The sequence below is a fragment of the Drosophila kikkawai genome, chromosome 2R, assembly GCF_030179895.1.
Source record: "Drosophila kikkawai strain 14028-0561.14 chromosome 2R, DkikHiC1v2, whole genome shotgun sequence".
NCBI lineage: Eukaryota > Metazoa > Arthropoda > Insecta > Diptera > Drosophilidae > Drosophila > Drosophila kikkawai.
This window is the reverse complement of record NC_091729.1, coordinates 18,385,164-18,399,798: the sequence shown is the minus strand read 5'-3', so window position 1 is coordinate 18,399,798 and position 14,635 is coordinate 18,385,164. Positions and strand designations below refer to the sequence as shown.

The following is a 14,635-nucleotide window of genomic DNA, read 5'->3' as shown; positions in this document are numbered from 1 at the left end:
GGCGAGATGGGAAATGGAATATTGCGGACACAAGTGGAGTGCTTGAGCTTGAGAGATGGAAATTGAATTTACAGAACAGAAACGAAACTCCTTGGGCAACCAGGGGAAAAGATATTCTAAACAAGAACTGGCACTGCACCGAAAGAGGTACGAAATTTCTTAAATTTGTATAATATATTCAACGATTTCAACAGAACAAATCTGCAAATAAATGTACGTGCTTAATCTAATAAGCCGCGAACATAAATCCGCACATAAATATCTCGGCCGTCATCTGTCTGTCAGTTGAAATTAATGCATTAATTGCTGAGCACAGGCCAAAATGTGAAAAATGCTTCCGAATATACATATATGTATTTATATTCTCTGGGATTTACGCGACAGAATTCAAAAACGGACACAAAAAAGATTGCTGTGCGTTGTACATGTATTCGAAATCCAAATTCAAATGGTATTGCAAATAGCTGATGCAAGCATAGATCACGCAGAGCTAAGTGCCCGAATATTTGCCAGCCGCCTCAAAGTAAACAAAAAAAATTCGGAAAATAAACAAAAAGTCCAGAGGGACATTCCTCTCCTCTGCCATTCCCTGCATAATTCCAAGATTTTATTTTCTTACACAGAGTATCGAAACGAATTCATTGAAAACTATCAACAATCGAACGATATATATGCACATGCGAATTGTAAACACACTTTTCCCACACTCCACGAGAGCTGAGTGGAAATTTGATTTTCCGCGAGTCTCATTTATGAGGTAGAGGCGAGCGGAATCTGTTTTCATTAATCGCTTTTATTTCACATTGAGATTCTCGCGTGCCTCTGCTCTATTTGTTTGCCTTGAGATCTTTGTTAATGAATTTCCGAATTCAGACAGCTTTGCAAGGTCAATGCCGGCGACCAGAGATATTATGCCAATATCAAACATTAGTTTTGTGAATTTTCCATCAAAAAAGAGGGTCCTGGAAATGTATGGGATGAGGTTTGGAATTGACTAGAGACTGTAGTTATATAAAAACATTCTAAATAAAATTTTTAAAAAATCTAGGGAACATTTATTAAATAAATTTGTGTTAATTTAGGGATTAGGCTATACAAATTCTATCTAGCTTCCCCAACTTTTCCGATTCAATATAAGTAACCCTCCGAAACTCGTTTTATTCTTGCCATGCGCACTCAGCAAATTAAAAAGTGCAATTCTGCGGCTGGATTCCTCGTAGCCCATTGGGAGCCACAAGCCTCGGATCGAACAACAGTCGACGGGGTCTGGCGTTTATTAAAATTGGTAGCACATGAGGCACACACACACACACACAGAGGGACAAGGACAAGCCGTCGTGTCACAAAAATATTTCATAAACATGCCGCGAACGTTGCAATTAAATGTCAAAGCGCAGCACAGCAGCCATTTTGCTATTTGATTGCCCCGAGGCAGTCGAAGCCAGAGCAATAAATTCAGCCAGTCTGTGGGGAAATGCAAATGCCACTGCAACGGCACTGGGCCACCTGCTACCAGATAGCACAACATTGCCTAAGCAAACAGGCGCAAAAGATACACAGGATATGCAAGAGCAAAAATACACAAAACTCCAAGTCCTGTTTATTAGAGAAGCAAGTTTGTTAATTTACGAGCGTAGCATTAACTCACAGCTAATTCCCACTAGGAAACTCTCGGCCCTTATTTACGCACTGCTAATTATAATGGCCACGCGGCGTATGCGCAATCTCCGCAGCGTTTGTTTAATTGCGCATACGCCCCGGTGTCCTCCGCAGGCTCATTACGGCCGTCATTGACCAACAGCAACAGTCAACAGCATATGCTGTAAAATTCTGAAAAAAAAGGAAGAGAGAAACAAAAAAAAACAACAACTAAAAACCACTGTCCTCGGGCAACGCATAAATCACGCATACGCCATGTTGTACCTGGCAAGACATTGATTTATGCCCGCGCAGATATTTCCGTGCAATTTTTAAGTAACTTTTATTATGACAAACGCGATGGCATCTGACGCCGCCGCGCTTTATTCATGATTTTCCCCTGCCAAACGCAGCTCATCCTGGCTCGCGATTCCTTAACATTTGGCAGCCGCAACAGCAACGGCGGGAGCGATTGATAAATGGCCGCCTATTAAGCGAGCACTTAATGGTGCATAACGTGTGATATATTGACAGCCAACAGTGTGCCTGGCATGTAACCGTAGCTGGCTAAGAAATGGGTCAATTAATAGCCAGCAGACTGGGCCTCCGAATTCCCTTTCTGTTGCCAATTTCATTTAGCTACTTACATAGCTAAACGAAAAAGTTTCCTCTAGGCTGGAGGAGGCTCTAAGCCCATTGTAAATTCCCTCGAAATAAACGTTCACTCGCTCAAAATCTCATTATGCTAAGTAAAAGAAAAACTGTGTATATGTGTGCTGGGAAAACAAAGAACAAAAATTATTACCACTTTTACTTGGCTCACAGCAAATTGAATTGATTTTAATCTCCATCTTTTCACACAGGACCAGGACGACGACGACTCCCTCTTGTTCCAATAAAATTTGCATTTGAAATCGCTTTTCAAAAAACTTGCACAGGAGCGTGTGTTTCCTCTTCGAATTAAATTCGGGCCCAATAAAAAAGTTAAAAAGAGAGGGCGAGCGAGCGAGCGAGGAAAGAAATTTTGCAAGCACTCTCGGCCAACTTTTATGCGTGTGCCGGATACGATAAGAGCCACAAGGAGGCGATGCCAAAACAGATACAGATACAGGGTATGGCCGGGCACGGAGTGTGGTGTCTACCCACAATCTGCCCCGCTCGCAAATAAACTTAAAAGACATATGAAAATCAGTTTTTGAATATTGGCGAAGAGCAAACAGGCAGACTGTTGCTGCCTGTGCGTATACGTGGTGGCACATCCTTCTCCTCTCTCTCTCACTGCTGGAGCAGCACTTTGTCCTGGCACACAGCCAGCGAAGGATGTGCGGAATATGGGGGAAAAGCAGGGAAGGAAAACCCTCGGGGATAGCATTAGGGCAAATGTATGCACAAATACGTACGAGTGCTGTGGAGGGTGAGAGCTGGCTGGCATATCTCTGTGAGCCTGCATGCAGCCAGCGGTAAATGTAGTACGAGGAATTTAGATTTTTGGGTCATTACTTTGCCAAGGAATATTCCAAGGCAGGGCACAGCCATGTCTATTTTTAGTTGAGAAAAAGTGTGTGTTATCCTTCTCCATTTAGCAGGGACTATGGCTTTACCTATCGATTGAATTCCCAGTTTGCCAATTTTTTAATTTAAATACTTGAATGCTCTTTGAAAGCAATCAATGTAAGTTTATATTGTATTATAGTAAATATAGTTATGAGTGCTTAATCTTTGAACAATATTCCTCCTAAAATCCAACATTAATTGCCTCAACTTTAATGTAAAAGCTTCAACGTTCACTGGCCTAAAATGTTCCCTGCTAAACACCCCAAAACTGCATTTATGCTGATGCCATTTGGTGCTTTCATTGGATCAAATGCCACTTGCAACACAATTATCGCATCAACACCAGCAAAAGCCACATAAAGCCGCACGCATCGCTGCTAAAAACATTTTCAAAATCATGTTAGTTCACAGCCCGAAATGCTGAAAGGCCATAATGAAGAAGAATAGGTTATAGCCTACATATAGACCCCTCCTCCTCATATCGAATGCAAATTGCGCGTGGCCAAATTGTAATGAACGAGCGCGAAAATACCAAATGAACGCAGGGAAAACGATTTCAAAAGGAAAATTCGAGAGCACAGGTGAACAAGATTCGGCAGATAAAGGTTCATTATTCAGCTGCTTCTCAGTTTCCTCGCAACTCAATTTACCGATTGCAAAACGGCAAATTTATGATTATGATCGTTATCAATGAAACTATTAAAATCTGATTAAAGTGTAATCAATGTGAAGTACCACCTCTTAAAGATTACACGAACAGCCAGAAGGTTGAATTACAGGCTTATTCCGTAATTATACTTTGACTTTAACCAACTAATTTGGCTTCTGGCAAAATTTGTTACATTGGCAATTAGAGCAACTCAATTCAGACATTGTCCAAGGGTTAATTGAAATTTGAACCTTGTTTAGTTGTAATCAAATACAACTCTTCTCTTTGCCACTCTGGCTATGAAATTCACTTGAAATTTACCTTGAAGCAAACTACTTTCGGAGTAAACAAGTTTTGCCAACAATTCCCAAACTCGGGCCATCAATTAAAAAACCTTTTTGCCAAAATTAGCGCACTCAATTAATTTGGAAACGCTGCCTTACCGAAGGGCAAATATCGTAGTGGAGACAACTTGTAGGGTAAAACACCACGCCCCCACCTTTAGCCGCCCACAGACGTGACCGGGTGCAAAACACACACACACACAGGCGCAACACACTTACACTTACACTATACCTTGACAGTGAGTGAAATTTCAATTAATCAAGCGGCGGAAGGGATCCCTCTGGACGGGTTAACCCGTGTCTACACAGCCACCGGAATCGACCCAGAAAGCGATGTTGATGAGGAGGCAAGCCGGCGGATCCCACGAAGTTTTTAACTACACTTAAAAAGAAAATGTCTCTGCCTGGTTACAAAAAGTAAAAGTAATGTTTTAGCAAATTCGTTTACTAAGAAAATATTGATGGAATAATATAATATGGAACATCGATAATATAGAACCTATAAAGTATCTTAATACTTTTATTTTCCTATTTTTCTAGTGCACTTTGTTCTATTAAATTTGTTTCAGTGCATAAAACTGTAGTGGGAGAAAAGCCTGAGCTGGCACACATTTCCCTTTCGTCCGCCCGCCGCCTTTGCAGGTGGTGATTAGTCATTATTTATTTTAAAATCAATTAGTTTGCCTTGACGTGAGAGTGCAGGTTGAAAATAATGGGCTAGGGGGTTGCTCTCAGGAGAGTGCTAGGACCGACCCATAAAAGTTTACGTCTCATTGGCAGGCAAAAACATTTTTGCACATAACTTTTTGGCTTTCTGGGGGGTTTTTTGTTTTGTTGTGCTGAGTAATTTAGCAAATATTTGATATTTGTTTTGGTTTCATTGGTGTGCAAGCTTTACAATTTTCCTCAAAATTGATTTCTCAACAGCTTGAATTTAGAATTTTTTGTTTAATAACAATATACTTGTCTAGCTTTAATTGACAAAGACCGCAGAATGACACAATGGAAAATGCTTGGTATTCAATTGATAAAGTTGTAACTGAACTCTAAGACCAAAAAAAACTAATTAAGTTTTAAAATTGGTTAAATCTTGCTGTGACACCTGCCAAGTATTTCAGTTTACAAAATTATTGCAGTCGTGCCCATGCCTCGCCTCTGCTCTGCGTAATTGAACGAATGAGGAAATGAATTCTGCATAGCTGATGAGCAGTCATCATACTCATCTTCTTCGTTATTCTTCGCCTGCCAAATGCAAATCCGAGCGAGAGTCAATGCCAATGGCTCACAGATTGCCAGCCAAATGAGCAGAAATGTGAGGCAGGAAATTAAATTTACAAGAAATTGCACAAAAGCCAAGCCAAGCAAGGATGAAACTGTTGCATATCCATCTCCCAGGATATACAGGGGCATCCAGTTGGGGATTATTATTGCAAAGGCTTGGGCGGTGGCAGAGCTGTCAACGTTTACAGATTAGTTTTTCGGTCAGCTTGGCTTGGCCAAAAGCACAATGACAAATCAACGACCATGTTAATTCAGGGAACGATTTAAGCCAAACAATGGAGAAGGGGATTATGTGTGCCAGAAATAGAATGGTATATGTATATAATTTATTTTAAAATCAAGGAAACTTCCTTAGTTCATCAACGCATATTCACCTAAAAAAGAATATTTGATGGTTTCGACAAGTTTTGCAAGCTCTTTAAGCTGCCACAGATTTCCGGGGCAGCAATTAAAACACACAACCCGACATCTGTGTGTATTTTGCCAGTTGACTTGTTGTCCTTTTTTTTGCGACCCATGGCAAAAGCTTATGAAATTAATCAAACAATGTGGATGGGTGCAGGGAGGGGGACAGGACTCATGTGGCAGCAGGACATGCATAAATCAGAGCCGGCTTCCCTGGGAAATAGTTGTGTTGAAACAACGTCCCCAAAGAGAGAAAGAGAGATTTTGTCGTGAACTGCGCTGCTGGCCAAAAAGTCAAAAGCTCGCTGGAGGGTTCAACGCTTGGCGCTCTGCGTTCCGCACAATTCCCATTCATCAGAGCCTCTTAGCTCCGAGAGTTTCCAGATTGCCGGGCCATATAATAACGCTCTAATTTGCATGTGCAGCTGCTGCAGCAGCAGGACGATCAAATGAAAAACTTCAACGCATGTCACACATGTGCCACGCCCCGAGCAAATGAAGCCCGGCAAATATTATATTCTAACGAAATTTCATTTAAAACGGAATTCATTTCGGCCCACAGTCGGTGGGTTTTGAGGTGGCTGGCACCCAAGGTTGTCCTACAAACACACACACACTTTTCCATTACATGCCTGGCAAAAGTTTAATTGAATAAGTTTCTTTTTTTTTTGCGTGTCAGATGTTAGCCAAGAGAGGTGGCTGGGTGGATATTTTCTACTCTGCAGTGCAATTAACTTGAGCAGTGCATAATTCAGGCGGCCGACCGACCTCTCAAGATGTTTTTTCTCGCGGCATCCGTCGAGTCAGTTTCAATCTTCCACCCCCGTCCCGTCCCCCTGGCAAGCTTTTCCGCCAGACATTCTGCTAATTCAATTTCCCGGCCATCAGCGACGTTTGCCATTCGCCATTCGCCATTGCATTCGCGGTTCGCATTCATTGTGTTTGGGACAAGTTGCCTTGTCTTTTGTTACAGTTACAATTTCCCAACGTCAACAGTTAACAGCCGTTTGCATATTGCGCAACTGCAGCAACAAAGTGGCCGCAGGGCTCTGCACCCCCCCCCCTGCTTTTCCGACTTTTCCGACCACTAAAATTGTCGCTGGCTGCGCTAAAATTAAATGCTTAGTTGGACGACAACCGCCGATGACAGTTGCACAATGTCTCTGTCAGTCTATTGTTTCCATGCGAGCAATCTGCGTGTGTCGGTGACCGAGTGCCTTCAGGGTTCCCCAGGCTTCTCAGGCTTCTCTAGCTTCTCTGGCTGCAGGCTGCAGGAGAGAGATGCCTTCTTCCCCGCCAATTTACATTGCATGCATGTTTGAGCACTGACAACGGCAACATGGCCCAGGGCCCAAGGTCCAAGGAGCCCGCAAACTCACGACCCAAAAGACCCTTGACATGTGATATTGGAACTTTTGGCCCGCCTCGCTAAAGGGTTCCTCTCGTTCTCCTCAGCTCATGGTAATGGGTTGGAAATTTGAACATGTTGACTTGGATGGATTAATTTGCCTGTCAGATATGTTCAGAAAATATTACTCATACGCAGTGTGGGCCTTGCCATAAAAGGTGAAGTTAATTATTATAAATTACAAAGAAGTTTGCTCTGTCTCGAGGTATTAATAGGTTTTTTTATTCTGTTTAAATTAGTTTAGTTAAAAATATATTTAGTGTAAAAACCTCTTAAAACACCCTGCCTAGTTCTATATTTCAATATTTTTGCATGAGAAAATATGCCCTTAAAGTCACCATTCAATCTACTAAATGGCATCCGCCCACTTAGATGCCTTTCCACTCATCCGGCCGTATGATGAATTCGCCTCTTATTGTCCTGCCCTCCAGTGCAATCAACATTTCGAGGAGGCAGCACCGAAAGCTACACTCAATTACGCACAATGACGATGACGATGACGATGACGACGACGACGAGATGCCAACGATGATGGCCAAATTGCTGGCAATATTTTCCAACCACCCTTCGATGGGATGACAACAGTTAAACAATCGGAAAATGTCGGCTGTTGGGGCTACCAAAAATGGCCAATGGCTTGTCAGATTCAGATTTGGATCGAGATTGAGAGGGCTTTCGGCTGCAAGTGCCAAAATTCGCCAATTATCGGAGCCCGGGGAGAGAGACACACACACACACACACAAACAGAGGAGGCAGAGTGCAGCAGCAGCAGCAGCAGCGGCATCAACAAAAGCCACTCGCACACTCAATGGAAGCCGAGCGAGCAGAAAATAATAAAGCAAAATTATTATCTGGCCAGAAATGTTTCAATTACAGGCAGTCTGGGTCTGGCCCCCAGAAAGACACTGTTGTGATGTGACAGGGAGCTCCTCCGACAACAATGGCACACCAAGATGGCAGGGCCGAGGGGGTAAATGTGTTTGGCTTCCTCAATTTGTGGCAGACTGTTGCCAATATTTTGCAATAAAACACACCCCCCGCCAGCAGCTGAGAGCACCACCAAAAAAAAAAAAGGTACACGAGTGAGATGATGTGTTGATGGCAGATACGAGTGGGGAGGAGAGTTGGGAGTAGGAGGACCCGGCATTACATATAGCATAACAATTGAAAAACACTCGGCAAACTGAAATCGAGCTCAAGTAAGTAACTTTCCGTCACAATTGCGCCTGCAGCAGCAGTAGCAGCAGATGCTGCTGCCCATCTTGGGCAAATAGGGATTGGGAATGGCAATGGTTTCCTCACCTAGTTTTTTCTGCTGCTTCTGCTCCTACTGCTCCTTCGCTTTTTTCCTGATAACTTTCAAATGCAATGCCGTTGCCGCAGGCTGTTATGGCATGGCAATAATGCAAAACACAACTGCGGGACTATTCGGAGGGGAGGGAGGAGTGGCAAATTCTGACGTTCAATTTCTCATAAAAGTTTTCCCATGGCAGCTGAAGCAACACCAAGGAACAACGGCAGCAGGACAAGCTGGCAGGAAAGTACAAACATATATACGAAATATATGACACACAATTCAAACTTGGGAATTGCATTGCATGTTGCTGAATTTTTGATAAAAAGCTCGAACTGGCATTGTGGGCGGAATTGATGATGCCATCAGCTGGCAGACGCGAATCAGGAATACTTCTAGTTCTCAAAAGGCAGAAAAGTTCCAAAGTATCTTTTCAAGTATTAGGCTGGACTGGAGTGCACTGAGAAAAGGATAATTAAAGCTTAAATGAAGCTTAAGACCTTTAATGTGTTCAAAACTGAGAATAGGCTGTTTAAATATTGATTTAGCGATGTCAATAAAGTATTGATAAAACTATATTTTCTGTTATCCCTAGTTTCTACTAAAACCTTTTGTTAGAAGTTATATTTCTAAACTTTCCCTGACAGACTCTCTGTTTAATGAAGTCAGAAGAGAACTTGAATTCAAATAAGAAACTATTTCTACTTCTGAAACATTTTTGAGATACATTTTTAATGAATGTTTTAATATTTCATGGAAAGTCTGATGAATTAAGTGCATTTCAAGAAATATTTTCTCTCGGTTACATCGTATAAAATTCTACGTTTTTTTTCCTTTAAGACTATCCACTAAAAGTAGTCAGAACAGTGCTTGCATTAAAATTAAAAACACTTCCTGGAGCGCACCGGAAACAGCGGTAAAAGAGCCGCGCAATGGCAGACCAAGCTGCTGTAGTCACGCTCCCATTTACAGTTGTTCCAGCCAACCGCTCGCGGCAACGCACAACTTCCGGTCGGGATGTTGGCCATTTTGTTTTTGCTGGCACGCGTTCGTCGTCGTCCTCGTCGGATGGATTTGCGGCCCAGTTGAGAGCCTCCCCGCCTCCCCGCCTGCCTGCCTGCCTGCTCGCTCCTTGGGGAACGAGGGCTTTAGCGTTGGCATTTCATTCAGGAGCCAACCCAAAGGACTCGTTCGCTTGTGGGACTTGGCTTAGAGGTGTCAACGATTGCCGAGTGATTCGTGATTCATGTCCCCAGGCAGGCAGGCCCCCATGCTGAGCCCATAAATATGTTAATCATAATGAATTGCAATTGAAATTGCAGTCCCAGGATCATTTCTCTTCCTTAGCACACGTTTTTTTTGGGGGCGCCTAAAGCTAATTAACGTAACGACTTTTGGCAACTTTACAGTTGATGCATACTCAGACAGTCAGCTGCTTGGCTTCCGCAATGCGCTTTAACTTCAAACCAAAAAAAGAAAAAAACAACACAAAATTGTAATTTTAATTAACCTCGCTGCCATATGCCAACCGCAGAAAAAATTATGCAAAAGAGAGAGAGAGCCCAGAGAAAAAATTAAATAAATAGAAGGGGAACCCCCGGCGGGCGGGCACATCAGATTAAAAAGTAAACTTTTTAATAAAAATCACTTTAGCATTTCATTTGCTTTCACAAAATGAAGAAATGAAAACTTTGTGGTAAAATTAAAAATACTTATTTATGCAGCCGAAACAGCAGCAACAGCAGCAGTGGCAGCATAAAATATAAATAAAATAATGAAAAGAAAAAAAAGGGAAAACGCGAAAATGTTTGCTTGCTCACAGCAAATAATGAAAAGCGCTCTCATTGTGGTTAAAAAAGCGAGTAGAGAAAAGGCCAAAGAGCTGCTGCGAATGCAGCCGAGGAAGATAATACATAGAAATTTATTTGTATGAAATAAGGGGCAGGACCAAAACAAAGGCGGCGGCGGCAACAAATTTGCATATTAACAACAGAACGCGGGGCCAGTAACTTGACGAAAATTGTTCAAGGAAAAAAAATATATATAAAAAACTTGGCCCCGGCCTAAACAAAGCCAAACAAACAAAGTTTTGCCCCAAAAATTGCCTCCTTTATTTTCCACGGCCTTATTTTATTACTCCTTCGCCCGTTGTCTGCCAAAATCACCACTCAAAGTGAGTGAGTCCAGAGTCCGAGCAAGTGAAAGAAACGGATTCACTGCAAATTAAACACGAAATTGAATTCTGCTCATCATAATTTCCCCGAGGACGCTTATTAGGCAGCCAAAGGAAGCCCGGAAAGCCCCAAAGAATTCCTTTTTCCCTCCTTTGAATGCCGGAATTCTTCTTGCCCCCGACGTTGTCATAAGTGCAACTGAGACCAGAGCTGTGTTCTCTGTTCTGTTATTTTCTGATTAGGCCAGGGAGGAGAAAAGCCGGAAAAGCGACTCGGCTCAGACACACACAAACACACACACATGCATAATCCAGGGGGAAATTGACAGGGGGACGAATGGCAGAGAAGTGATCAACTATGCATAAACTCATTTGGCAGGTCGGCGCGGAAATGAAGAGGTGCTAGTTGGCAGGGTGGGGTTATATCACATAAAAATACAGCAAGAACTTTCAACAGATAAATAAACGACAACTCAATTCCGTTTGCCTGGCAAATTAACTCGGCAAAGAACGAATCAACAAATAGAACAAGGCACAACAAATGGTCCAATCATGGAAAAATATTTGCCAACACGAAACATATTTAGCTCGGCTCTTAACCACATACATTTGGCCCCCGGCATGCCAAAAACCACGAGCAAACATGCAACCCCTACCGAGTCCGAGAAGAAATGTTGGGGTGCAAAATCCACAAAATAAAAATGAAGAAAAATATAAAAATAAACAGAGAACACAGCAACAACAACAAAACTTTCCAATGAATCCATTACACTTTGAACTCTCTCTTTCCCCCCACTGTGTGCGCCCTTTCGAATCAATTGAATTTCGACTTTTTAGCTGGAAGCAAACTAAAACTTTATCCCAACAAGTCGAGGTGGCCCGGCCCCAAGTACACAATGCCAAATGCCGTGGCCATGGCCAATTATCAAACAAATAGCATGGATAAGAAAATTTGCTTGCCAAAGTTTTCCCCAGTTTCTGTTTTTATATATTTTTCTCTTAGTGGGGAAGAAGGGGCGGGCGGTAAAGGAAAAGTCCATGCCACTTACTATCGAAAATCAAGGAAATAACTCCCAGGAATACAACAAAGGGAGCCGGTGGTGATGGCCAAAAAGTTTTGCCCAACTCCCCGCAGTATTTGGCATAAGGAAACTTCACTCGCATAGGGGTTGGTTGGTTGGGCATAAGCACTTAGAGATACTAAGCAAGCAACCCCCAAGCCTCTAATTGAAACCTAGGCAACGACGAGAGAACTTAAACTTTTGCGTAAAATGCAATTAAAAGCAGCAGCCAAGCATCAGTTAGAGACGGATTTTTACTTAATCTTCTGCATCAGTTTGTCCCCAGACACAGGACACCATTCCCACACAGCCCACATCCTATACTTTCCCTTGGCAGGGCATCATCATCTTGGCCGGGCCAAGTTCCAGCAGTAGCTAGAGCTGAGCAATTGTTGGTTGTTTGGTTTTCGGGAAAACTTTGGGCCTAAAAGCAAGCCAATTCGAAATGTTATTTACGCACAACAAATTAAAACATCAAGGCATCAGGCGGCGGCTGTGTAGATTTTTGTCTGGCAAAAATTATAAACCAGCCGCAGGCCAGGTTACAACAAGTTTTGATAACCAGCAGAAGGAAGGAGGCCGGCCGAGCCAGGCCAAGCCGAGCCGAGGTTTTTAGTTTATAGTTTGCGGCTTTTAGATAATGCAAAAGTTGTAACTAGGTGTGGCCTCGAGGCGTCGTCCTCGTCGTCGTCCTGCTGGGGAAAAGTTTCCAAACGAGAACGATCGATAAGCAACAAAGTATATTCCATTCCGTTCAAATTAAGCCAAACGCCTGCTATTCAAGCTGAAGCGCCTTAATTAAGGGATTAGTTTCGCATTGAGAGAGAGAGAGAGAGTACTCGCTCGGTCCTGGTATACGAAATCCTTTCCCCCTTGATCTGCCACATTTATCATTATTTTGCCAAGCGAAAACAACTTTTGCCAGGACGAACCCAATCGAAACGAGAATTTCACTTGGCTTTCGGTCGAATTTTTCACACTTCGATACTCGCAATTGAAATAGAAATGCCAGAATCGAAATGCTATAAAAAATCAATTAATTTTGCACTTCACACGCACACGAGCGGAGCGAACAGGGCGAACTAGGGAGCTCCTCTGTAAGCCAAATCGATTTAGGGGGAAGTGAAGTGGCGTACAGGAAGTGTTGATGGTCTTGGCAGGCCACAAAGTCGACAACGGGGCAACGGCAACAGCAACGGCAACGACGACAACGAAATGAAGACACATGTTCTTACAATAATATTGAGCCAGCTCTGTATGCCACCCGTTTCCCTTTTTCCCTCTGGTGACACAGTTTTCTTCTTGACTTTCCCTCGGAGCCCATCGAGTCACGTTTTAGGGCCCAAACAAGACTAGCATTCGATTATTTTCGTAAACTCAAAAGTTTTCCTTGCCCATTTGTCTTAATAGAATTCTTGGGCTCAGGCTGTGGGAAATTGGGTCGACGAGAGACTGTGTGCCATAAGACGCTCTCTCTCTCCTCATAACCCCGAGTTAATTAGGAGGAAGGACTGCCGAGACTGCACTTGGTCGCTTGATTTTCATTTAATTGCACATGACGGCATATGTCAACAAGAGGAAGCAAAGCCTCGCTCTGGAGAAAATTTGTAATGATTGCATTTGGTGCGGGACCAGCTTAAGTGCCAGCAATTAGAAAAACTTTTCCCAGCCAAGGTGTTTGTTGGAGTGTTGGAGTATTGGTGTGTGGGGTGTATGTGTGTATCTCTCTGTTAATTGGATTTTTCTCACTTCTTTTTCGCTTGAAATCAAGAAAATTTGAGCAAAGAAACTGAGATCCTGCTGCTGCTACTTAAGGACCCGACTAACGTTCCAACAAGATAAACGAAAAACAATAAATAATGCAAATATTTCAACACAACCCAACAATCAACAATCGCAGGAACCAACATAGTTTGGGGTTTCTTTTTTTCTTTTTAACGAAAATTAATGAGAAGGTATGATGATGATGGTTGGGGGGGGGGGGGGGGGGGGGAGCAGGAGAGATGGTGGTTTTTCTTTTAAGGGGCTTTCATGGGGTAGGAGTAGTCAGGGGGGACACAACATTTGTCAGCTAAACAAACTACAAATGAATAGGCGCCTTCTACTCACTGTAGGGCTGAGGTCGTGTACCGTATAGTGGCTCCTGCAGTAATGGCGAGCGGCCATTTCCAATCTCCTTAACTGAAATGAGATAAGAGCAAATGGCAAACAGTTTGCGCGTGATAAATGTATCCACAAATTTGTTGAATTTCTGTTTGGTTTGTTGTATCTTTTGGTTGCTTGGTTTCTTGTTGAGTTGCTGTTGTAGTTGTAGTTGTTGTTGATGTTGTTGATTGGTTGGTTGGTTGTTTAGGCATTTGTTGTTGTTGTTGTTGTTGTGGTGTGTGTATCTATGGCGTTGCCTCTTCATTTTCTTTATGCCAATTTTCTTTTGGTTTCCACTAAAAGCTAACTAGGAAACGGACACTCTCATGATGTTCTGTATTTGATTTCCGGTTAACCTCGAACACAACTGGGAAAGTCAGAAGTGAAACGAAATAAAGAAGAACAACAAAAAAAAATGGGTGCAAAAAGTTTTCCCATACCGGGAATCGAACCCGGGCCTTCTGGGTGAAAGCCAGATATCCTAGCCACTAGACCATATGGGAGCCACAGCTGCTGGCATCCCAATTGTATATTTCTATACTGTTTTCTTTACTGTTCGAATTGTTCATAAATAAATGCAGGCTAATATTTATAGGTGGGTTATTCATAGCCTGCATGCCAATGAATCAGTATTTATATAATATATAGTAGAACGCAAAAAATAAAGGCCAACCAACGGGTA

The 14,635-nt window shown here is 42.6% G+C and overlaps 1 protein-coding gene and 1 non-coding gene across 17 annotated transcripts in view; both read right to left on the bottom strand.

The window, feature by feature from the left end:
* Positions 1-14,635, bottom strand: part of sm (heterogeneous nuclear ribonucleoprotein L) — a 114,593-nt gene that overhangs the window by 23,324 nt on the left and 76,634 nt on the right. For 7 of the 16 annotated variants that reach the window (XM_070284670.1, XM_070284675.1, XM_070284672.1 and 4 more), the window contains one exon: positions 13,918-13,989. The exons of 5 other annotated variants lie outside the window; for them this stretch is intronic. In XM_070284670.1, coding sequence (XP_070140771.1) covers positions 13,918-13,989 — 72 coding nt within the window. The remainder of the gene's footprint in view (positions 1-13,917; positions 13,990-14,635) is intronic. 4 more of the 16 variants (XM_070284673.1, XM_070284674.1, XM_070284677.1 and 1 more) reach the window with 1 other exon arrangement.
* Positions 14,385-14,456, bottom strand: TRNAE-UUC (transfer RNA glutamic acid (anticodon UUC)). Its single transcript has one exon. It is a non-coding gene; the product is annotated as a tRNA-Glu (tRNA).